This window comes from Copidosoma floridanum, unplaced genomic scaffold (genome assembly GCF_036245765.1).
Source record: "Copidosoma floridanum isolate Cflo_tuat_1 unplaced genomic scaffold, Cflo_Japanese_pri ptg000030l, whole genome shotgun sequence".
NCBI classification, from domain to species: domain Eukaryota; kingdom Metazoa; phylum Arthropoda; class Insecta; order Hymenoptera; family Encyrtidae; genus Copidosoma; species Copidosoma floridanum.
In genome coordinates this window covers 5,292,822-5,318,455 of record NW_028321907.1, presented here as the reverse complement: position 1 = coordinate 5,318,455, position 25,634 = coordinate 5,292,822, and the positions used below count along the sequence as shown (strand labels likewise).

General features: G+C 41.6%; 3 protein-coding genes across 4 annotated transcripts; 2 read left to right on the top strand and 1 right to left on the bottom strand.

Moving 5' to 3' along the window:
- Window positions 1–380: 380 nt before the first annotated feature.
- Window positions 381–23,982, bottom strand: LOC106643416 (glutathione S-transferase-like). Its single transcript, XM_014358546.3, has 5 exons — window positions 23,721–23,982; window positions 1,827–2,037; window positions 908–1,075; window positions 674–816; window positions 381–591 (listed from the first exon to the last, which is right to left on the bottom strand). Exons 2-5 carry the CDS (start codon window positions 1,978–1,980, stop codon window positions 424–426), a joined length of 633 nt encoding a protein of 210 aa, XP_014214032.2. The 5' UTR covers window positions 1,981–2,037; window positions 23,721–23,982; the 3' UTR covers window positions 381–423.
- Window positions 4,611–9,235, top strand: LOC106643362 (uncharacterized). Of its 2 annotated transcripts, none has more exons than XM_089596820.1 (3): window positions 4,611–4,737; window positions 5,445–5,561; window positions 5,638–9,235. In XM_089596820.1, the coding sequence occupies exons 2-3, from the start codon at window positions 5,538–5,540 to the stop codon at window positions 9,079–9,081; spliced, it is 3,468 nt and encodes a 1,155-aa protein (XP_089452946.1). In that variant the 5' UTR covers window positions 4,611–4,737; window positions 5,445–5,537; the 3' UTR covers window positions 9,082–9,235. The 2 variants fall into 2 exon arrangements, with proteins under 2 accessions (XP_089452946.1, XP_014213950.2); XM_014358464.2 differs by having other exon boundaries at window positions 4,611–4,741.
- On the top strand, window positions 9,406–13,155 carry LOC149373447 (uncharacterized). Its single transcript, XM_089596355.1, has 2 exons — window positions 9,406–12,769; window positions 12,882–13,155. Exons 1-2 carry the CDS (start codon window positions 9,406–9,408, stop codon window positions 12,905–12,907), a joined length of 3,390 nt encoding a protein of 1,129 aa, XP_089452481.1. The 3' UTR covers window positions 12,908–13,155.
- Window positions 23,983–25,634: the final 1,652 nt, after the last annotated feature.

Genomic DNA, 25,634 nt, shown 5'->3' with positions numbered 1-25,634 from the left:
AAACGCACATTGCATTTTACATGTATATACACGTATAAGTAAACATACACACACACGTATACACGCCATGGCAAATGGCAACGTCAATTGCAAACGGCGTGTCACAACCGGCGAGCTATACTTGCCCCGTTCTACTCTACATTACGTATACAATCAAGTATTTTACGATCCCTGCAGATTAATACACATCACTCGGAAAATATACGTATTATATATATCGCAGACAATATACATCGACCATTCATTTTTGCTTGTCAGCAAGACACCTATGCTGCTGGCCCACATTAAGCTAAACGTATATACTCTGTCGTTGGACAATATTAGCCTCGACGACGAGCATCCGCAAGACTTCCCGGAACGGCATGTGTTTGCATTGCACATCTTTTTTGCTACTCGATTCTCTTCTGGTGTGCCTTTTTGCTCTTAAGAGCTGGTGTGGGGCCGTTTTGCGATCCACTCGGCGATGGCAGGGATGGCGTGCACGCGTTGTTTCAGACTGCGAAGGGCGGGGTAGCTCTCCAGCGCCCCACCGCCGAACATTTGCTCAAAGTTCTCCAAAGCAACGGCAAACACGAAATCCGCCCACGTTGTCTGTACGTGAAAAAAAAATTATTCCATTTTTTGATAACGTTTTGATTCGGTTATTAATGGTACGAGAAATGATCAAACTCACGCTCGATCCCACGGCGTAGCCGTTGTTTTTGCCAACGGTCTGCTCGAACTTGTTCAGGAAGAAGGGTATCGTTTCTTTCGCGAACTTGGCCTTCTTCTCCTCCCTCTTGAAGAGGTCCTCCTCCTTTTGGAATTGCAACAGTTCTGCGGGCATAAAAACCATCATAATATGTAGTTTTGAAAAAAAAATGACGAAAAAGCTCGTACATATATATGATTGAAAATTCGTGTTTACCCTGCCTGAGGTCACCGAGGCTGTCGACGAGGACGTCGCACTGCATGGCCTCCCACTCGTCGGCTCCGACGAGGCCGTATTTTCGCGCCAAGTAACGAGCGATCGCGTTGCTCTGAGCCACCCGCTGGCCGTCCACCTCCAACACCGGCAGCTGACCGTAAGGCACCGCTGGTTGGACGAAACATTCGGTGGGTGCACGTGCAGCAGATGTATATTATGACAATACACGAGTAGTGGAAACAGGAGAATTCCATATTATCAACCAACAGAGGATTTCATGCGAAAATCGAAGCAGAGATCAAACTGTTTGCTATTCATTTCGCCTTTATCGCGACAAAAGCACGTAGTTGCCATCACATATTATATCTACTGCTATATGCTATAACATGCATGTATAAATATATGGATAGAAACGCGACCAGGACTGATAATAATTCAATTTTCTTTTCACGATTAATTTTACTATACGAGCGAGAAAATAATATACTCAATGTCATTCAAAGGAGCACGAAATTCAGATTTTAACTAACCATTTTCTTTGGGTATATATTTTCACAAAAGTATACAAGTAAGCGGTTCACCTTGTAATGATCGTTTTTGAAAAATTGTCTCTCTATCTATATAATGCGCTCTAATTTTTTTTTCATTTTTAATCCGCACGAGTGTACGTACCAACTTGAGCTTTAAAAAAAAAAAAAGAAAAAAAAAAGAAAAAGAAACAAGACACCCTCGAGCCATTTAGCACGTCTACGCGCGTTTCTCGCGTCCCCTCGTCCAAAAGACTTAATTTCCCGTCTATTTCCTGCTGAAAAGGCTGCACTTGCGTGTTTTAATTTGAAATTTAAAAATCGCACGGGCGAGCGACAAGAGGGGCATAAAATAAAAGTGAGAGATATGCCGTAACTTTATCATTCCTTACACTTTTTTAATTCGGGCCAGCGCTCCTTCGGGACGCGCTCGTCGACGTAATCCACTCCGGCGTAGGCGAGCACGAAGCGAATGTGCTCGGCCCTACCCCGGGCGTTGAAGTAGATTAGCTTGTAGCTCGGCTGCTGCTGCTGATCCTCCGTCATTTTTTTCCCTCTCTCTGTTCTCGCTTTTCCTCTTTCACCGCGCACCTTTGATATCCGCTGGAACCGAAAAATTATAAAATCTTCCCATTCATACAGGTATTACAACGTATATCACCCCCCCCCCCTCATTGGTTTCAAAAGCTCTTCCCAGCCGTGCAAGTATAATTATACACTCGGTTGGAATAAAATCAAACGCACTCGCAGCGCTAAAAGCCCTTTCTACACCTCTGGCTTTACTTTCTACAGCTGCCGATCGTATACCGATATGAAAATAACGTTCCCCGTCAAAGGCGAAAATTAAACCAATCGCGATGAAAGTGTACTTGGGTGCAGTATATCGAGCAAAAGATGGAGAAACGGAATAAGGAGGGGATAAGGAAAAGTTCGCGGATCGAACCTTATTACCCGAGAAGACTATATAGCATCGGTTGCGACTTTGAAAGTAACTATATCTAACAGTCGTGAGCACCAACCAACGGGCCCTCGAAGGTTGTGCTGTGGGATTTAAAAAAGAGAAATCGGAGGAAAAAACTTTTCTCATACGTATACAACTATACACTCTGGAGCTATTGTTCTTCCACTTTAATCCTTCGATGCAGAAGCAGTTGCATACATTGATTGAAGAGTTTTCGGATGATATTTTATAACCGTGTTTGTGTAGAATTTGTTTCGCAATTATAAAAATAAATCTAGTTGTGGTTGATGGTATACCATGGAATTATTTTCAAGTAAATGGTCCAGCACTGACTGATAATAATAAAGTAAGATCGTGGCATCAGATTTTCATCGGAATAAAACAGAAAAACAATAGTTTTGAGTGACTGAAGTTACGATAAACGAGTTATCATTTAACCGGCCGATCAGAGTGAATCCGAGAGTATAAAGTCGATTTTCATTACATTTCGTGATAAGAGTATACTGTAGCCGTTCATCGCTTTGTCGTCAGGTTATATCCTCGGAGGCCGATATAGTGCCACAGCTCGCCCGAGTACACATAATATATGTCACGGCGTATTGGGTGGAAGGAAAAAAAAGTCCGCGTGACCTACCCTCGCGTGCGCCGTTTCTTTTCATTCGCCGATGCTCTTTTCGAGCTAATAATGCTCATTTTACCGGGCGAGAAAGGAAGACGTAGGTATATATATATACGTGTTTCTCCGCCCCGCTTTTTCTTCACTCCGTCCGACAAGTGACTGCAAATTGGTTTTAAAAAGCGTTTCAAAGTATACCAGCTCGAGATTATTTTAAGGACCTTTTTTTTCACAGACTCCCGACTTTCCATCGCTTTGGACTTTCTTTCGAAGCTTATTTATACTTCGCGCGCTTTTAAATCACTCGCTTTGTTTCGTTTATACGTCCTACGTAATCCTGTCGAACTTTAGAGGAGCAACCACCAAAAAAAGGGGGGAAAAAATACTTTGTTTTCCCTCACGAATCCGCGAGGAGCTTGCAAGAATTAATGAGAAATCCGAGTTTGTTTCAATGAAAATTCCAATAGACATTTTAATAGAGAAGTATTTTCCCTGTTCTGGTATCGTCATCTCGTCTATCGCTTCGAGTGATGTATCTGCAAGCGACGAGAAAAAAAGAATCTTTCAAAACAAGAAAAAAAAAAAAAAAAAAACAGCTTCTTTCAGATGGAAAAAAGGTGCAGCGGAAAATAGCAGTGCCATTCAATGCCAGGCATATTGAAATTTTTGCCTCGTGTTCCAGCAAGTCTGCATTGCTTTCGTTTGACACTGTCAATGCAGCCGGCGATTGTAAATTCGATTTTCCCTCCTTTGCCTTTTCGAAAGTTTTACCCACACGTGGGGGTTTTAAAAATATCTTTCAAAATGGACACGCGTCCGGCTAAACAAAAGAGCCTCTTATCTCTTATTTGCAACACGCAGGACTTCCACGTGTGCCCGTTTTCGCGGATATTCGAGCACGCGTTTCGCGAGATAACACAATAGTCCATATGTGCAACCCCTTCTCTCACTCCACCCTCAAATGGTGGGAAAGGCAAACGGAGTGTCGGGCTGAAATTTTTCCTATCGCGGACTTCTTCATGAAACGTGTGTACATGCAACCAAGCGAGTAAAGCTCAAAATTTTTATTTTTAGGGCTAACGTGGCAATTTTCTCTTTGTTTAAAATCGTGTCTTGAGTCTTGATGGACTTTTATCATGGATATATATTTAACGAGCATTTAACCTTCAGTCAAAACCGAAGGTAAAAAAAAAAGAAGTTGAGGGCAAATAATAATCTCAGTGGAGCAAACATTGGATCAAAATATAAGAGCGTATATTTATCAAGCTTTTATTTGTTGAGTTAAATAGTAAAGAAAAAAAAAAATGTTTTTTTAAACACCGCTAACGACAAATCCAAAGTATTATTTTTTTCATTTTACACAAGTATCGCGTACATAAAGTAATGATTAAATCGAAGATAATGTATTAAAAGCGATAAATTGCTTTTAGAAAAATCATAATTGAATTATGACCGCCCTCAGCCATGTCGGTTATCGTGGTTGCACTTGTAGCCGTTACTTGTACGCTGGCATCGCTTCAGCCACCCCCCCCTTTTTATTTGTTATCTACATTTTTTTGTATTGAGAGAACAGTGGCACGACAGCAACACTCGTGCAGCGTCACGTTATTTAAAACAAGGCTATTGTTAGTTGTTGGTTGATAATATCAATATACATACGAGATTGTAATCCCGTCATAATTGTGGCTTCTGAGTGTATAATAATATTCATTGTCGGCTTCAACAAGTACGTAAGTATAAATACTTTGATTTTTTTTTTGTTCAAAAACATTCGCTGTTATTTAAAACATTCTTTGTGTCCACATATATTTATGAGGTATACGTTTAAAAGATTTAAAGTTAATTACCCCCATGCGTTCGCCAACCATGCGTAGTATATTGCATCGTGTATCGCAACAAGTTGCAAACAAAAGAAAATAAATCGAAGAAAATATAAATGACGAAATAACAATGAGTCAGCTTTTTTTTTTTTGGGATTGATTCATGACTATTTGGTATGCTGCACTGTTATGGGGTCACATTTTGTTATAGGGAGGTAAAATCAGCCCACCATTTTTATTACCCTATATGTACTTGGTACCTCTGAATGCGGTTCGTGTTTTTTTGCCGAGTAAAAGTTTTCTTTAAATATAAAAAAGGTACTTGATTGCGACAAATTTCATCGTATAACGAAATTGTTCCGTTTCACTCGAAACGTACTTTAATGTTACTTTAATTTCATATTATTTCGTAATCACTGATAACTTGGTTGTAATTATTTAATGATTAACTGTAGAAAGCATAATACATTTTCTTAATATACTAGGCATATGCTTATTATTTGAAAACAATACGTTATGTTGTGATGGTTTATCCCTCAAAAAAAAGTCCATGTATTATTTTCGTCCTTAATGGTACGAAAAAAAAAAAAAATTTACTTTTGCTTTTTTGTAGTACAACCACTCTTTAAAATAACCCTGCAGAGGGTAGCGCTTACCCCCGGATAATTTTGAGACTAACGATACGTTTGACGAAACAAGGGAAACCATGGAAAGCCAATCGTTGGATTCCGTAAGTCGAAAATTTGATGAACTTTAAACAGAAAAAAATTGCAAAATTGATTAAAATTATCATCCCGGCATCGTAGATAATCCAAGCACTCGAACCGTACACGCGGTTGGGCAAAAATATCTCGCCATACTTATCAGCCATCCAATCGTTGGATGGAAATACACCCGGTGACAAATACAGGGGACTTAACCAGCTAGTGAACGAAACGGTCAAAAATAAAGAAAAATTCGGCGGTGACATAACGACGGAGCTTATTGTGCCCAAGCAAATTTCCACGGCACTAGTACCGCTTTGGCAAATTCGAGTAGGCAAGGCTCTGAGGTCAAACGAGGCCGTAATCCAAGCTCTGACGTCCGAGGACATACCGGTCATCAATCAAGCCTTTCAAGCAAAATGGTTTTTCAAGGCCACGAACGAAATCGTGACCGCCGACAATTTCGTTAACAACATCATGCCCCTTGTATCGAAACGCACCCGTTTTCGGATCATAAAGGCTCTATCGCAGGGCCTCAAAGGCAACGAGAAAAAAGCCGAAGAGTTTCACGGAGCCTTCGTTGCTCTGTATGGCGTTGAAAAAACTGTACCGTTGTTGGCTGCCTGTGGCGAGAAGTACATCGAAGCGGAAGTGTCGCGAGCTAACATTCTTCCACCGTACGAGGTGCTATTTGATTTGTTCAAAAAGTATCCAAATCTCGTGATCGGCTGTTTAAGGCGGTTTGTACGGGACTTCTGTTATACGAGCAAATTAGATGGTGACGTCAAGCATAGGGAAGAAAGGAAAATTTTTGAGAAATTTTTACCGCACTTGATAAGACGTCACATTGCCGTTTTTATTGAACTGTACCACCCGAGGTATTACGTAAACATAGGCCGTACTAACACCGATCTGTTTTTTAAACAGGCTAAAAATATTGTCGTGGATAAGGCACTTACTTTAAAAAATCTTTTTTCAGTCCAAACTATCGGCGAAAAGCTTAGTCTGCGACAGTTTGAAATATTTTTTGCAAACCTTTTTCCCGACGAGGAGAACAACTTTCACTTAGAAGACGTAATTAATTATTTGAAATGTTACCCGAAAGAAAAACGCGAGCAACTGTTTACCAACGCATACAGAGCAAAATATTCCAGAGAATTCTCGTTCCATAAAGACTTTTTTTCTTTTCAGTTACGATGCAATTTAATACATAATGACATATCAGTCGAACTGTTCGAACAATTGTTTATAAAAGTATTTCCTACGAGACTTAACGACATTGATTTTGGCTCGTACTTTTTTATGCTGGAAATCGATGTTAAGTATTCGAAAGAACAAATATTCAGACTATTGGATAAAGCGTCTCTAGAAAATTTGGGTAAAAGTCTGTTTGATGATGTCTTCTCACTCGAGATAGACGATGAGTTCAAGAAAAAGTTGTTGCGTTTGATGTCGCCAGAGAATAGAGCGTTGCAAGTACTCAAATTTTTGAAAAAGTTGCATGAAAAGTCCGACGATTATTATGCTTGGTACGTTTACGTACCTCCGAAGGAATCACTCGTCACTTTTAAGAATGCGATCGCAAAGTCGAGTGATGAAACCAGCAGACATACGTTGATTAAGCACATGGTACAGTCTTGCGCGGTAGATTGTAGTAACGATGACGTGTTGGATTTTCTTGAGTATTACAACAGGCGTCATAAAAATGAGCAAACACAGCTATTGCATGAAATATTTGAAATATTACACGCGTATTATGATCCAAGCAAGTTCGAAAGGTCCCAGTTCAAAGCATTACTAGAATTATTGTGGCGGGTGCATACGAAGGGCGAACTGACCAAGTATTTCATAGTGTATGATATAAAAATATTTCTTGACGCTGCAGTTCATCAAATATTGATTCAGAATGAAGATAATCTCGAAAGTATGGGGGACGAAAATCAAGTCATGCTAAATGAAATATTTGAAATCATTGTTCAATTTAATTTGGAAAATGATAGTTTGTACAGCGACTGGATGTTTTTGAAGGATAATTACCAACTGTTGGGCAGGAAAACTCTACATTGCGTATGGAACGATGTAAAGAGATGTCTACATTTCGATAGATTTTATTTTGAAAAGCTCACGAATTTGCTCCCCCAAAAGTTCCCATCCAAACATTGTCCAATTCGATTAGAAAATTCTAAGTTGTTCGCCAAATCCAAGGTTGCTTATAGAATTACAGAAGAAATGCGTAGTTACAATGCAGTGATTGACAATGTTAAAATATATCACGATCCCGATTGTGCTATCGAAAAGTTATCTTTGAAGAACTATCCGCACCTGTTGGAGATTATAAAGCAATCCTTACAAGACGAACAATGCTATCGTGGTCTGATAAACGTGATGCGCACACACGAGCCGGAAATATTTTATCAGTATTACAGAAGAGATGAGATTGTGGATGATAAAACAATAAAACGCGAAATAAAAACAGGTGAAGCCATCGTCAAGCTAAACAAAGATCAAGGTCTGATCGGTACTTTTGAGAATTACCTTGGCGCGTGCCAGGAATTACTAAAGTGGAACACAAAAAGTGGTAGCGTGGCAGCTAGGCGCCTGCTTCTCACAACCAAGTGGTACAAGGATCTGCCTGGCAAAATTATCGAAAGCTGCTTGCTCGACATCAAAAATCCAGGTAGCCTCAAGGTGCTGGGAATCATGTTGGAGGGTGACGTTTTTTCTAAAATTGTCACACCATTTGCACCTAAAGACGCTTCGTTTGGCATTCACCATCCAGACTTCAAGGATTACTACGTGCTCCTAAGGGCTGCGTTGTCAGGGATGAATTTGACGAGTCCACCAGTATCATTCGATGTGATTGACATGTTCTGTCTGGGCGATTGCGTCAAGTTGGCCCAACAAACACTTACCAATACCTCGGAGCGCGTGACCAAGAGCAAAATCAAAAGGTTTGCCGAGAAACTGCTTGACAAGCCGATATCCGTTAAAAAGCATGGCATCCGACTGTTATTTAAGATAACGACCCAGGAGGACATGGTAGCGTTTATCAAGCGACTCTGGACTAATGAAACACACTCGTCGATTCGCCAGATGATCGCGAGCTTGGTTGTAAAACGCTTTGTTCTCGAGCCTAATGACAATAACTGGGAACTAGTGCAAATCTGCATTGATGCTTTGACAGAAAAAGACGATAAACCTTTAAAAGTTTTAAGTAACGTTAAAAAAATAAACAACTACTACAAGAGTCGGTGTATTAGACAATTATTGAGCAAAATCGAAACGTTTCCAGATCAAGTGAATCCTAACGGGGTGTCGAAACTGGATTGGATAGGTGATCTTTTGAAAAATGCTTTCGATATCGAAAAAACGTCGGAATTTTTGACCGAAGAACTAATCCTCGATATTGTCAGCAAGTACTGTTTTGTAGAACCTTCGGTTTCGACAATTCGTGTTCTAGAAGGTGCTGAAACTTTTGCAAAAAATGTATTTAGTCGTCCATTTACCACAAAATATTACAAGTTTAGTTTCAACTCGAAGAAATAATTAAATAAATTTCTAATATCAAAGTTAAGTTTAAGTAATTTTGATTGACTAAGATTTATTGTAACATTTAAAAGCAAAGTTATAAATTATGTTTGTGTGAAATAATAAATTATTTGTAAGTTATAAATCACAACCTCGACCTTTAAGCATATGATGGGTATAATATATTATTTGTCTCCAAACTTTTTCTTATTAATAAATGGTATACCAAATATAAGGACACAATCAATGTTTTGAATTCAGTTTCCTTTTTCATTTACAATGTTTATTGATTTTTTACAGTTTCAGATATAAAATATCAAGTAAAAAGAAGCAGAAGTTGGAATGGAAGAATCTCTGCTGTCGCCGTATTTGACGGCTATGCAGTCTGTACCAGGAAAATCGCTCGGCGATAAGTACAAACACAACAACGCTGTGGTCCAAAAAGTTGTAGGAATAATCAAAAAGACAGGTGATCATAACGTAGATTTGAACTCTTATGGAATCGCATCTCCTCTACATTCACTCGTGAAGATTCTAATTGGTGATCAATTAAAATCCCCCGAGTTGGTAGTAGATGCCTTGCAATCCACGGACATTCAGGTGGTCAATAAAGCTTTGCGAGCCAAATGGTTCTTTCAAGGATCAAACAAATTTGTGAACCCTAAATACTTCGAGGCCAATATTTGGCCTTACGTGTCACTTCGAACGAGACAACGGATAGTAAAAAATCTGTCGTATAGTTTGGTTGGCTTCGAAGCAAAGGCCAAGGCCTTTTTTAACACTTTTTCAAATCTTTACTGTCTGAAACAAGCTAGGCCCCTACTCTTGTGTTGCAATCCAAAATTTACTTTCAATATTATTGTTCAGTACAAGATCGTGCTGTCGATCAAAGAGCTCGAAATACTTTATCTCAGGCATCCAAAACTCGTGATTTGGTATTTATATTTGGGAGTAGAAAAACACAATCGCTACGCAGAACTTCACCGGATTCGCTCGATGGATTATACTTCGATAATCCTCAACTTATTTCCCAGTCATCCAAATGATTTCTTGTGTATTTTCGCTTCTGCCGGAATGGACACTGATTATCTAATGTTTTCGCGCAAGAAGATACGCTCTTTGGCAAAAAAAAGATTAGAATTTGTAATGCAAAACGCAGAATTTGTGATTGATCATTGCCGTGTGAATGATCTGTACAACAGTCTTTCGAAAAAAAATTTTGAAACATTGTTTTACAATTTTTTTCCGGATGATCATCGTGATTTTGAATTTGCAACTTATCTTGAGTATCTTCAGTATTATCCGAGGAACGATCGTATGATTTTACTCGAAAGTACATATAAGAAAAAGTACAATCTAGAGTTTGAAATGTTGAATGAAATAGATGATGACATTCATCAAAACAAATCAGATATTGATGTTTACATGAAGTTACTCCCCGAAGAGCAGTTTGAAATTTTTTATGAAAAGGTGTTCAAAAGTATGAGCTCAAAAAGTAAATACGATTTCGATATGATGATTTCCTACTTGGATAATTATCCGGAAGAAAAAAAATTATCACTACTGATGAAAAACTACAGCAAGATATTTAACTTAAACTTACTTCAAGATGTTCATTTTGCGCTTATGGGTTTTGATAAATTGCTGATGATTCTACCTCATGAAAAAAGAATCAGCATTATTGAAAACTTTATGCGCTCGTGCGAAAAAAATTCAGATAAGTATTTTAATGTTTGTTGCTACTTGCTACCAGAGAGATCATTCATAGTATTTAAAGATGCAATCGAATCTTCCAAAGCAACTGTAAAATATAAAGTTATAACAATGATGATTCATTCGTGTAAGTTAAACAAGAGTCAAGAATACTTGCTGAAGTTTTTAACGTACTACAATAGTATGCATAAAAAAAACAACGCACCATTTTTACACGCCACGTTGGATTATCTTACAGAGCAATTCGCAATTCAAGATTTAGATGATTCTTGTTGGTCAACGTTTTATGAAATAATATTTAGGGCTTACATAAAAAATGAGTTATTTTCAAATGAATTGACGTGCATAATTTTCGATCGAATGTTGTATTCTTTGTTGATCAAGTCGAAACGACACGTTGAAACTGAAGACATACAAACTCTGCTCGATAAGGTGATGGACATGTATTTAGAATATAACATAGAAATATGTAAAAACTCTAAGTTTATACTGAGTTACCCTGCAGTAGTGAGGATACACTGTTTCGACAAACTTTTCGACAGATTTCTCAAAAAATATCCAAACGATCACTTAATTTGGAAACATTTTGATAAAAAAACAAGTTACATGACGTGGTTCATCAAAAATATGCACAGTTGCAATATGAACGTAAAAGTTAATCAAGATGAACAAGTGCGCAAGGAAACATTGAAGCTGACTCGTTACCCCTTGTTCATGAAATCCCAACGTGACTTGACGGACGGCAACGAAGATTTGGCTACCAATTACTCTTGGATTCACACTTTGGTAGATCAGTGGTGTTTAACCGAAAACCATAAGGTATCGTTTATAAAATCCATAAAAATGTTCGATCCTCATTACTACAAGCTGATGTACGCTACTTTTCATCCGGCAGACTACAAACAAAATATCCTACGTGGTAGGGTACACGACCTTGTACGGGCATGCGACGAGTGTCAAGAGACTGTCGATTGGAAAATGTACTTGTCAACCTGTCGAGAGTTACTATGCTCTCAATCCCATCGAGAAGTACGGTCGGCGCGAAAATTCCTCCTCGAGTTGAGATGGTACAAGTACTGTTGGTCCTTCGTCAACCACAGTGTGCAGCGTATCGACCAACCAGGCAGCTTAATGGTGTTGGCGGTTCTCTTGGACGGTGAAACATTGAGCAGATACTTGTTGCGATTGGTATCTGCCGTCGACACTCTTGGACAAGGTGTGGATAAATTTTACAAGCCCGTGTCCTTCATTCCAGTGGCTGTGAAAACAGCTAACCCTCCGACTTCGGTCGAATTGTTAAAGTCACTGTTTCACGCCGATCGTGAAAAATTAGCGACTCGCTCGATCATGAGCTACGGGCGCAAACTCGCAAAACCAAAAGCCATGGATCTCGTCGAGCTGCTGCTCAACGAGGAATCCCTCCTTTTGAAGAAACACGGGGCCACGTTGGCTTTAGAAATTATGTCCTGCCAGGAGCTGCACGAGCTCTTGAAGGACATGTGGTGCAAAAACCACCAACCATACGCGGCTAAAGCGATAGCCCGTGAGTTGCATCGACGTTTCGTTGCCGAGCCAAACGACAAAACTTGGGCGCTCGTTGAAACGTGTGTCGCTGGTTTGACAATAGCCAGCAGCTGCTCTGCGCTGAAAATTCTCAACCGCATTGAATCCGTTCAAAAAAATTATACGTCTCGTTATTTGAAGATGCTTTTGGACAAGGTCGAAGAGCTAGCTGGTGACGACTTTAGTAATCACAAGTGGAAGGAGCGGTGGATCGTGGAGATCATCCGTGACGTTCCCAAAAACGTGACTTCTACCCTGTCGAAGGAGATAATCGTGGAAATCATGGGCAGGTATTACTTTAGAGCCGAGTCACTCAGGATATCGAAGGCTGCTGGTAATTTCGCGTCAACGGTTTTCAATCGGTACGAGGCGGCTGCGGAAACGTACCGACACCCACCCACGCCTTGCTCAGGAGACGAAGAAGAGTCTTGTAAGTACCGTGGTCGGCCGCGGTCTCGCGGCTTACAGTGGGTCAGTGTAATCATCCGTCTCTTGCTTTTCCTTATTTTTTTGTTTTACATTTTTTGTTACTTTCATCCCAGTTCTCGTGACCCTCGGACATGGTTGAGCGTCATCTGACGGGGCCCCTGGCGGCGGACCTCGGATTAATGGAGCAATGGGTTGTTGAAAATTACGGCCCCTCGACCCTTACAACATAGTTTATAACAGTTGAGCACTGCTCGTCAACCATAAATTCATTAATGAAACAAGGATTTGTGTGTAAATCATTGACTTTAACAATTTTTTGGATATTTACATTTTTGCGAGAAGAAAGAGGTGGATGAATTACACTTTTTCGTTCTTACCAAATTTCTGTACATCATAGTCATTTTCAGTAGCAATAAAAATAATTACAATTTGTTCAACAATCATTTATTTTTTTAAATATACCCATCTCGTGGATCTGTATGAATTTAAATGTATGTATTTTATATTACTACTAAGCACATCTTTGCGAATATTCCCAAAACAATCGGTATTCGAGTAATTTTGGACAACCCTTTTCGCGATTGTGAAAATCAAGCTTCGCTATCGCGCGTTCGAAAGAATATTTACGAAACGAAAAGTAGAGTCAGTAAAGCTCCATCGATTCAGCGTTAATTTAACTCCAATAGGTGAACACTTACTCATTCAGATTAAGAGCGAAAGATACGGTATTACTCGCTTTCCTGGGGTTGTTATACATTTCACATCAACTTTCGACAACGCACGTGACTCATCCAACACCGTGAGTGTTCGCACCTCGAAACTCATGACGTCCCCAGCGAGTTAAATAATAACACGGCAGGACTCTCGACACCCTTTTGCGAAACCGCCAACCGCAAAATCATCCGAAACATCAGTCCCGTGTTATTTTGTGTACAGGTACACCCATACCCTGTGTACACAGCACACGAAATATCATTCGAGGTAATTCATGGGATATTCATTATCCCCTCTCCCTCCGACGTTATTTATACTCCTGGTAAACCAGGGTGGAGGGGAGGGCGTAAAGGAAAAGCTCGTAAGTAAGCACGTACAAAGTGCTTCAGTCGCGCAGGGCAGTAGATAAAGCGCTTTTTCGGGGAGATCAATGATTTACGATCAGATACGTGTACGGCAAAAGGGCCGACGATAACTTTAACCCCCGTCATCGTGAGACCGTCGGAATATCCCGCCACAACGTGAAATGTACTTTCGATCATTCGGACTTGCCCAAAGATATTATATACTTTTACTTACTTGTTTTAATGTATGCAAAAGCACATGTATTACCTTAAAAATCACCCGCGTCACTGTATAAATATTGATTAAGTACTATATCGTCCTTTCCCTTGATAATATAATGCAAAAAAAAAAATTCGAGATCAAAGAGAAAACAAATGAAGTAAGCTTTTGATATTATTTCGCTTGGATAGTTATAATCCACGCGCCCTCGTAAGTAGGCGAGAGCTTATATACTTATATGTATACACGCGTGTATGGTTAAAGGGTGAGGTGACGCTGCAGGAGGATGCGTGATTCCGAGTTACCGCATCGGCTAAATGCCACCCAACGCTGTACGCTAGTTCGGCTCGACAGCCTGTGATGCATGGAGCAGCAGCCCCGGGGCTAATTACCGATCATACGCTAGTTCGCGAGGGCGATTCGCTGATGCGCAGCTCGAGCGCACATTGTACTTTTTTTCCGAATGAATCCGTGCTATATTTGTTACGGCGTTGACGACGTTGCATCGGTAATCGATCGATTTATCGGACGAGTCCGTCACAGCCGTTATGTCGCGAACGTCGCGTTTCCATCGTGACAATTCATGTGGGATGTGGTATGTTTGGGTTGGATGAGTTTCGAATATTTGCCTCGGTGTACAGCTACCGGCGAGTATACACCTATAGAAGAGAACAGCGGGTCCGGCATCACGCGCCGGAGAGATAAATCGAGCGAAAACAAAAAAAAAATCGGTCGCGTTGATGGGTTTTCAATAGCTCGACGCGAGGAAAATAAATCGGGGAGATAATCGAGGGTGGAGACGTGATGTTTTTTTTTTTTTTTTTCAATCACCCGCCAAGAGTCGATAAACGCCGACAGGTGAAATACCGGGGGGTTTAAAGGAAAAAAGCACTACTAAAGTGTGACCTTTTCTTTTTTCCTCCCTATATGTCGGTCCATGTATCCACGCATGACAATACAATAAAGTCATTTCACCGTCCAGGACTACTTCATCTCTACGATTGTACTCTGCTATAAATGTATGCGCGCGTATTATATAGTTGGCACAAGTATAACCTTTAGAAAGAGAAACGGATGATGGGGGGTGCAGCGTAACGAGATGTTTTGGTTGGGCTTGAGTGGGTGCGCGATCGTAGCACAAGATACACTGGAAAATGGGAATATGCATCGTACATGTATACATATGTATATCCATACACTGACTCTCAGTGGGGGTTTTTGGGTTCCTCATCGGAGATACATGGTTTCAATATTATCGCCATCCTCACGATTCTTGCTTCCGATGGCCTTCTTTGCACGTTCAAGATGAGCACAAAGCGTCGACGTATTATTATTATTATTATTATCACCATTGCTGTTACCGCAATGATCTCATCTGCCTCGGTAACAATAATGCACCCTGTACACGTATTAATTACCCTACTCATACGTTGGGTAACCGCAAATTGATAATGTGGCTCTCTCGGAATTTGAAATGTACGGCCCTCCGGGGAACGTTCTCATCGATTCCGAGGTAATCATGGGTGTAGGTACAACGGAGCTGTTTGCAATGCATTCCGTATAACGTATCATTCAGAGTTACGAGCTGACGATCACGTGCGCGCGAAATGGGAATATTCATAGTCTTCGATGGTATTGACTATTGCACAAAGAAAAAAAATGGCGGTAAAGTACTGTAAATCGGTAGTCAAAGAGCTATAATAAATAAATTTCATCCGATTGCAAAAGAAAAGGAAAGCTTTCATGGTTTCATCCACGGAATTCGTCATGCCAGCGTTTCAGTAGTAATAGCCGGCTTAGGTCAGACGAGGTGGCGTCAGAACATACGTCTGTCTAATCCTTTTCATATTTATGCGTTTGAAAAAACAATGGATTTACCACATTTCATCGAATATTCGTTAAATTTTCACATGTATAGGTGTTTTGGATGAATTATAAAACACTGGGCTTTTCACCGGACATATGATATATAATCCAACCGGATTGTCCCCTCGTATCTCTATGTACGTGTATATATACGCGTTAGTGGCTGCATCAATTGTATACACGTACCATATATACACGCGCTCTCTGCTATGTGCAGCATTTTGCCGTCTCCCATTTCCTTCCGTCGTATCGTTCTCCGCTGTTAAAACAGAACGGCCCGAATTTTCGACCGGTCCGGAGTGTAGGTATATAGCCCCGAGATTTTCGGGAGTTACGTCACGCGGGCAGATATATGCTTTGCATATACGAGTGATGACGCAAGTATGAACCAACTTTGACGTCGGTTTAAGTCTAAATTGAATTGTTGCACCCAATTATATATATATATCTTAATCTAGTATCGTGCACCACTTAATTGTGTACACGTCACAGCGGTCGGTCCTTTATATATTTGGTATAAGATGTTGCGAGTTAAAATTGTGCACTGAATCCCGACAGTCGTAGCATGAAAGAACCGAGCCCACCGAAAAAGCGTCCAACAGCAAAGGAAGACAGGGGTAAAAGCCATTTTGTTTCCAAACCGCATATCGTGCATCCTCCCTCTCATATTGTACTCTGTGTGCGCCGCACTCATTACGTTCCAAGAGGCTCTCAAGACCCCCTGGCTCTTCTGGATGGCCCTAGCCCCTGAGAAAAAAAAAAGGCCAAGCCTCACCGGGGAGAACTTTCTCTCCCGCTTAACCTCGATCCGGCCGCGCGTACTGCACGTACTTTACACGCGCGCGACACAACTTTCTTCCCCACAAACCCCGCAGTGGTGCACAAACACGAGGGACGTACTTTCTCTTGTTTCCTACCGAATTTTGTTTGTTTGTTTGAAAAAAAAAAAAAAAAAAGTGATATCCACTTCTAGCCGTATAGTACCGGGCAGTATTTTTTCCCCGGACAAAAGAGGAAGAGAAAGAGAGAGAGAGACGCGCAGGTCGAGTGTAAGTAATAGCTGTGGATGGTCGGGGGGTGGGAGTAAAGCCGATGGAACAGAGCATGAATTATTAAACTTGTTATACGCTCGTGTGCCGCTCGGCTCTCGAGATGGATCACTCCCGCGTTCGGCTGAATTTTGCCGATTACATCTTATTTTCCGTAGCAACGGTTGACTTTGGGCTCGACGGGAAATCTAATTCTACTTTCTTTTCCAAAATATGGTGTATCCTGGATAATATGGATGAAAGGTTTACGTGCATCAGCGACGTGGTCAACGATTTCACGAAGGTAAAAAGGATAACGAAACAACAAACCCAACGCAACCTCGTTCCTCTTGTATACAGTGCTTTGTGTTAAAATAATCGCGTTACACTATACTTTAATACATATATGTATGCTGAGTGAATTGGAATTTACGTAGCCTTACACTGCACCCAAGGTATACGTTATACAAGCGGTGTAGAGCAGCAGAGAATAAAGAGCGGGTATCAATCGATGGGTATACTTATTTGCATTCATTAGAATTCACAGCTCATTCGTCACGATTGTACTTACTTATTCAACGCTGCAACGATGAGGAAGAAGACCGAGGGGTCGGCTCTTTGGAGTTTCGGAGGAAAGGCGCGTTTGCCATCTATGCTATATACCTGCACTCGAGGAAAGTTCCGGGTATATAGCTTTTCCCCCTCGGCTTCGACGCCTCTGACGCAACCTCGTAAACTACCCTTGATTACGTGCACGCGGGTCTATTTCCAGTACATGGCTCCCCTTCGAGGTGAACGAAAAAATAAAACTTACCACGTGATAAGTATACCTTCTACCAATGAAATTCGGCGAATCGATACACTGTAAATCCAAGGGTGTCACTCGAATCGACGCGGAAAGGCCATAAAACCCCCTGTCATGGATTTAAGACAATCGCAAGTGTATAGACGGACACCCCTTCGAGTCAAACAACAAAAAAACAAAAGTGTCCTCGCTTTAAACGTGCAATTCAACAAAGTTGATGTTACGGTCCCGCGCGGTGTATACACCCGAGCCCCGGAGAAAACTTACGGCCTCATCTAGCGGTTATTAAAACAATACACCGTAGTTGTTCCGCCATAAATAAGATGGGGGGTACACACGGTACGCGATAAAGCCCGAAACGCGCGTCTACACGTACACCCAATGAATTTTCCGTGTTGTATATTAATCGGGTAGAGTCGGCCCCCGAAATATATATGTATTACAGGAATATCTACAAAGTTACAACGGGAGGAAAGAGAAAGATAACACGGGGTTGGGTGTAGGGACGAGGGTGGAACGGCTGACGGAAAATCGATGGCTTTGGCTTTGGCGGCATTAATTCCTGGATATGGGGGGGAGGGCTCCGCAAAAGGGCGCCCGGCCGGAAAAAGCCCTGCGAGAAAAAGTTTCCTTCTTTTTTCTCTCGTGCTTTCGTTAATACCATCAACATTTTACTTTTCTCTGCCTTTGGCTGCGCGCGCGCGTGTCCCTGGAAGATGAAAAATAACCCGTAGCTCCTGTGTATAGGCTGGATGTGATTGTTATGATTATTATTTTTCCAGGCGATAAATCATACGGCGTTTCGCCGCTAGTGGCGTCAAGTTGAGCCGATGATTTCACGTGATCGATGAAAAGTTGGCCCGACGAAAGGGAAAATTGAAACAAGCCTTGCCACCGGGCGCTCATTGGCTCTCGAGCCGATTGGGCTCGTATGTATACATACAGTAAAGAGCGCACCGCGGCTCGTCTCATCCGCGCAAACAACACACTCTCCTCCTCCCTATTGTGACGAAGAATCCGTCATTGTCGTCTACACGTGTGACCTTGGCCCCGTGCCCTCTCCCCCTTTTATCTTGAAAGAAGTAGCGTCACGGAGGTACACACGAACACTCGGGGAGGGAGAGATTAATTGTCCCGCAGCTTAATTGCCGGCGTTGCGCGGGCCCTCGTAAAATTACCCGTGATAATTGCACGCGTGCAGCATGTGCGGGCACACGAGCTTCCTCTCCTTTGCGATACATACATGTACCTATTGTACAAAGTTGCTCGCGCCGATGCACAATGAGCGATTGATGAACGGGGCCTTGGAATTTTTTCGGTGCTGATGGATTTGGTTTTTTCTCCGCGGTGAGTGTATATTATGTACACGAGGTCACTCGGCAGCTGGATTTTCGCGTGTGCCGGAGCGAAGAGCTATACGTAAGAAAAAGCCGATGTTTTATCCCAGCGTTGTTTTACAAAGTTGGCGCGTATAAAAAAAATTGTTGGAGCTCCGTTTGTTTCGTTGAATACATAACATATATCATCCCCGGTGTGGGTTGTGCACCACGACTTCCGACCACATCAAAACGAACGTGTAAAATGATGCGGGGCGAGTCGATCGATACTGTAAATTGGAAAGTCCAAAGTGGAATTCTCGACGATGTTAATCACGTCAATTTTCGACGCACGCGTTGTGTGTTGTTCGTAATTTTTACGCGGAAAAAATTTATCTCCAATGACGTTTACAGGAAATTGGATGGCACGTTTGACCCATATTTTATTTTTTTCATTTTTGATGGATCGTTGTGCTGTGGGTTGAACACAAATCGCAGGGGGCCCCCATTAGAATCTCAGAGTTTTAAAAAATACAAATGATACGATGCATGGAAATAAAAAAATGTAGTTACGATTGCAGCTAGCGATACAAATATACCTGTAATGTGTAACAGTCACGCCAAGTCGTTACGTGTAATTTTCTCTCGGTCGCTGTGAGTGTTTGGCTTACAGTTGCGTGGGACAAAAATACGTATACGAGACCGATTTTCGTACGATCCATCAAATCGGATGTTAATCTCTGGGGGTCAAAGATTTTTTCATTTTTTCAAAAACCATATACTCTTTTCTCCGAAATTCTGTTTTCTCATTGCTTGCTCTTGCAGTAAAAATTGTTTTTTTTTCTTTCTTTTTTTTTTTTACTGTTTATATGTACCTATTGTTATATCTTGCCATCGATTCGTTTCAATTCCAAGCTGTCACCAATAAATGGAGAACAAAGACTGTGGATTTTTACAAACCGATTATAAATATCGAGTTCTTTATCGTCAATCACCGGAAAATTAGAATTAGCGATTCGTTGCACGAGAGCTGGAAAATGCGAACGAGTAATTAGGGTATTTGTATAAAAACAAAAACTTAATTGTGTTTATAATCTACTTGAAGCTTTGGAACGCGAGGCAGTCAAAGAAACGTACCTAAAATATTCTATATTATCGGTCGTCACTTGATGAAGATCCATATCAGATTAAATGAAAAAGTAGACTTATTATGTACTGTCGATCTTCACTTTATTTAATTAACGTACCTACCAAACGTACCTACCAAAAAAAGGGGAGAGAGCGTGTAACCAAGAGGATGATTTCGGACAGGGTCAGGGAGTGGTTTTCTCTGTTACCCTCTACACCCCCATTTCTGTTACACGTACACACACTCTGTTGGATGGAAAAAAAAGAAAAGGAAATCCACTATCCCCAATGTACCGCAAAACCTCGGCTGCTAAAACGAATTTTCCGGTCAACGCACATCGATCTTGCTACCGATCTCTGCTATCGCTTATCGTGCATCATCGTTGTCGAGATTTTTCTGAGAAACGATCAAACAGAGCAGGCCGTACAGCGAACAATAGACGTGTAACCGAATAACTCGAAGGGTAGTAGGAAGGCACATCCCTCGCGAGATCGACAAAGTTTCGCGCGCCTATTTATGGAACGAGCCGAGTTTGCTTTCGGATAATTGAGTTGTAAGGGGAACGTTTCCGTAACTACGATGTGATGTATATACCCGCTTGGCTTCTATCCATCGTTTCGAATGCACGATGTGATCGGTAAGCACAGTCCGGTAACTCGAAATCGTAAATATATAAGAAAATTAGTTCTAGTAATCCAACTGAGCGGAGCATCGAAAATCGAAGCTCGCACTTGTGGATTTAATAATTCATAAATGAAAATCCGAGCGTCTCGTTTACTTGATTGAAAGACTTGCCAGTATATGCGTACATGGACCGTGGAATTTTCAAAGTTCGCGATCGTCGTCATAATCATCATTTCGTCATGATGGAAGATTCGTTAAGGGAGAGCTCGTCGCTGCGCCGGCACTTACCTAATTGGAGCCCGTCGCGGAGGCAGGAAAGCCGCAATTATTGTTTCCTCCTTCTGCTGCGCCGCCGTCGCGTGGATGTGAGCGCTCCCCCCCCCCTTTTCCTCTTTCGGTGCCGTGTAGTGTTTCTCCTACTGGAAAAGCCAAGGAATCGTTGTGATGGAAGAAAAGGTCCTTGCCCTTGTTTTTCTTGCATGCGCGAGTAGATGGATCGTTGGTATGGATAAAAATAAAAAAAATAAAACGATAGTCCCGAAAATTATCCCTCCGCGTTTGAGGCACGGCGTCATTCATCAATCAGCTCCCGAAAAACATGTAATGAAAGAGCGAGCTTTCCGGCAAAGTGAAAGCCATAATTCATCCAGATAATCTGGCTCGGCCTTTTCGTCGGCCCGGTCGTGGAACCTTTTCGAGCGATTTCTCGATGATGGAGATTATACATACATACATATATATTTTTTTAAGTAAAACGAAAGGGCGTCCCTGACGTAAGAAATAATCATGATGGGTGGAAAACACAGTTTCCAGCGCCCCCTCCGTGCCCCGAGCAGCATCCCCTGAAATGGTCTGGGCTTGAGAAACACGATCTCCGGGAAACTGGAGCTTTGGCACGCGTTGCCTTATGTTTTCGCTTTCGAGTGTATCCGTCTTTTTTAGAGGCTGAGCTTTTAAAGGGAGCTTTCGGAGCATAAACAGGCGTATCGGATGAATTTGCTCAACACTCGAGTTTCAACGAGTGCGAGGATGACGACGGTTAAGGTAACGAGCATCAAAGTATGCTTTCTCCTCGCGATCTCTGACTTTTTTTTCTTTCCTTCTCGCACCTCTTTTCAATCATTATCACCCCTGCGATGTAGCGCATCGGAGGAAAGCACGGTTTTCCTCGTTTCTTTTTATTCGTTTTTTATTCACTTCCGATGCGCGGAACACCGTTTCTTGTTTGCGGATAATTGTTTTTTTTTTTCCCCCGCGGGTGTATACTTTTTCACAATTGGACCACAACGGGACGAAATTTCGCGGTCTACCGTGCTTTGGTTGTGTCGATTCAATGAGAGTAAAGAGAATTCCCGTGAATCAAGTGTTTTTTTTTTTTTTTTTCATCATTACTAAGAACTACTCTTAATTAACTAAGTTCGCGCGCGTGGAAGAAAAAAAACTAGGTTTGTTTTAAAGCGGACGAAGAGAGCTTTTTTTATGTTTTACCGGGAGAAAAATGTAATTGGTTTTTTATTTATCATATTCGTTAAGTTTTTTTTACTTTCTGTTTCCAACTGTTAAGGCAACGAAAGTAATTTGCCGGTGTGTGGAAAAAAGGGAGCCAACGAATCAGTCGAGCGAGAGGTGCTCTCGAAAAATCCCGATGATTAAAAATCCACCGAAGAGAGAGAGAAAAAAAAGATTCGCCCCGGTCACTTAAAACCGTTCCGAGTACGCACACCCACGCCAACTGAATTCGACCTGCATAGCACCCCCTGGCCCCCTTTCACTTTCCATTACTGCTATTTTTATCCTATACGAAAAATAAAGGAAAAAATAACAATAGTGCGGCGTGGGGTGCAAAAAAAAATGTACCAGTGAAACTCCATCTCATTGTTGTCCTGGAATTTGCTCGGTCCCATTGTGCTCGAAAGAACACCAACAACAACAGAGGAATAATTTCACATTGGTCATAGTATTTCGTGGCGGGTGAAAATATGAGAAACGAGGGCCAAGAGAAAGAGAGTAGTTTGTAATAGGTTTGTCGTACGGTGTACAAACAGGGATAATTGCATTCACGCCAACGACTTTGCTTCGGTCCGTATACCAGTTTAATAATTCGGTGTGCACCGGTGAAACGCAAACGAGACATTGCGCGTACTATTTTTTTTTTTTTTTTTCATACGAAAATGGGATCTCATGAAACACACGCACAGCTGGCACACCAAGGGGTACACGCGAGAATTTCATTAAAACTCGAAATTCACGAGATGGCCATTTGTTACAAACAGAGCCGAGTTGAAGGGCGTTGGGTCCTCGCTGGTAATCATCCGAGAAACGTCAACAGTGCACACACTCTGGAGGGGCGTGAATTACACGTGGATTTATTGTCGTTTATTTAAATTCCAGCCCTCCATCGGCGCGCAAGGGATTAAATTAAAACTGTACGGATATGGAAAAATAAAAAAAAAATAAAAAAAGAGAGAAAAAGGGAAACTCGAGAGCACGGCATGGTTGGGGGAGAAAAAACAATCCTCGGAGTTTTGCTCCCCGGTGGGAATAATCCGAGACCGGAGTAACGAACGGAAACGAGAAAACAATAGCCGAAACGGGGCGAGAGGGAGAGGAGTCGAAGGGCGCGAGGTGGCGAAAATCAAATTAGGACGACGACAGCTTTTGGCATTTGCATTAGCTCGCACACGTATGTAAATAATGTAGTTTCCATCAAAATGCACCGAGTGACCTCGTACGTATATAGGCTTGTTTTTAGCGTGCACCACGTGGAGGATAAGACACCGTTTTCGTATTATTGTTCGGATCGAAGATAGCAGCATAAAAAATGGCATCTTTCGATCGGCAGTATGTATCGGAAAACACAAAAAATACACGTATATGTATGTCTGTACCAAAGTTTCATCACTCACCAGTTGGAAAAAAAGAAAATAGCGATGTGTAGTGTCGAGAGCTCTTTCCTCGATGGATCTTCACTAGCGCGGGGGAAGGCCAAACACACTCGATTGAAAGAAAAGCACGAAAAAAGAGCGTTACCCACCACCACCACCTATAGCAACAGCAATCGGTGAACCAACAAATACCCCGAAACTCGTCCTCACCCACTCGAAAACACGACTTTTCCTATATATACGCGTAGAGCCACGTGCGTGGGACAATGCAGTATATATATACACGTATGTTAGCTCGACAGTGCACACAAACGTACACACGTATAAATATATATATAGGAAACCACGCACGACGTACCTGGCACTCCGGGGGGTGAGGATTGACTGCCGAGGCTGTCCGTCCGACGGCGGGAAAAAGTACCGAGCAAAGGGTGGGTGGGTGGTGAGAGGAGGAGAAAATCCACGCGCACGCACACAACCCGCGGAACGAGGCCGCTGAGCTGACGGCGCGCGCACCCCCTCGTAGGGCTGTACACCTCCAGGTACACGGAATATCTGGTGATGAACCCCCGGCCACCCCCTCCCTCCGTAACCGAGATCCTCAAAGAATACTCGTGACAAACAAGCCCCACCCCCTCCTCAGCCTCTCGGAGGTGTCGTAGTTCTCGCCCCATATCTCTATATCTGGCTTTTTGACCTTTGAAATTTCTTTTTTCTTCTTTTTTTTTTTTTTTTTTTTTTTTTTTTTTTTTTTTTTTTTTTTCGGTACACGCGTACAAAAATATGTAAAGCCGGAAAATACAGCCCCCGAGGAGGGGTGAGAAATGTTTGCGCGGAGCGTTTCTTATAGAAAAATGGGGAGCTTTTTTTTTTTTTTTTAGGGAGGGGGACCCAAGGCAAATGTCGATCGATCGGGTTTGGTGTATAAGTATATATACATACGTATAATATGAGGTGAAGGGACGATCGTTCTTGGGGGTGTGTTATTGTTTTTGTTGCCAAGCCGAGGGATGTTTTGACTCGCTGATGATGATGAAAGGGGGCCGTTTTGTGGAGCTGAAGTGGGTATAATTGTGAATCCGGGCTGAAATCACGTAACATTGTTCCATGCAAATGTGTATAGTGGGCGTTGATGCGTCGTTGTTTTGGTCGGTTGTACCGCGAGAGGGTGGTGATGTGACGTGGGACCATTATGTATTTCATGGGTGATTTTTTTTTATTTTAATGAACATTTGCTGAAATGCTATGACAATTTAAAAGAAGAACTTTAGGAATGTGGTTTGTGGGGTTCTATCGTTTAAACAAATTTTTTCTTTTTTTTTCTCTTTCACGGTAACAATTCACAGAGTTGTGCGTTTCATTTGCTGCTCTGTTGTTTTTAGTCCACAAAATACGGGAAAAAAATCAGCAATCACTCCTTGCTAAGGGAAGATACGTAACTCTCGCAAGGGAGAAAAAATTAAAACGCTTTCAAGCAAGAAAAGAAACGAAAATCCCCATGAGCTCGTACAAGTTAGAGATTAAGAGAATCTGCAAAATGTGAAGAGACGAAAATCGATTTTGCATCTTTCGTGTAGGAATAATGGAGGGCGTATCATTTTCCGTGCTGATGGAAAAACAGATGTGATATTTGCAATAATTGACGTACATAGCATTTTAGTGTTACATTTTCCGTATGGCCGGATACAAACATTTTCATGATAAGATATGTATAAGCATGAATAAAAAAAATGAAAAATTGCATATAGGAATAGAAAATATCAATACTAGAAGATTGTCATTTCTGTTTAGGACCACGATATACTTATTTCCATATACCTCCAGTTCGTATGGGGGACTAAAATATGTTGACGGAATGGGATGCAGAGGCAAAATGCAGTGCAACGAAGGTAAGTCGTACCTACGTACATCTATGTATCCGTCAGTTCGGATGAC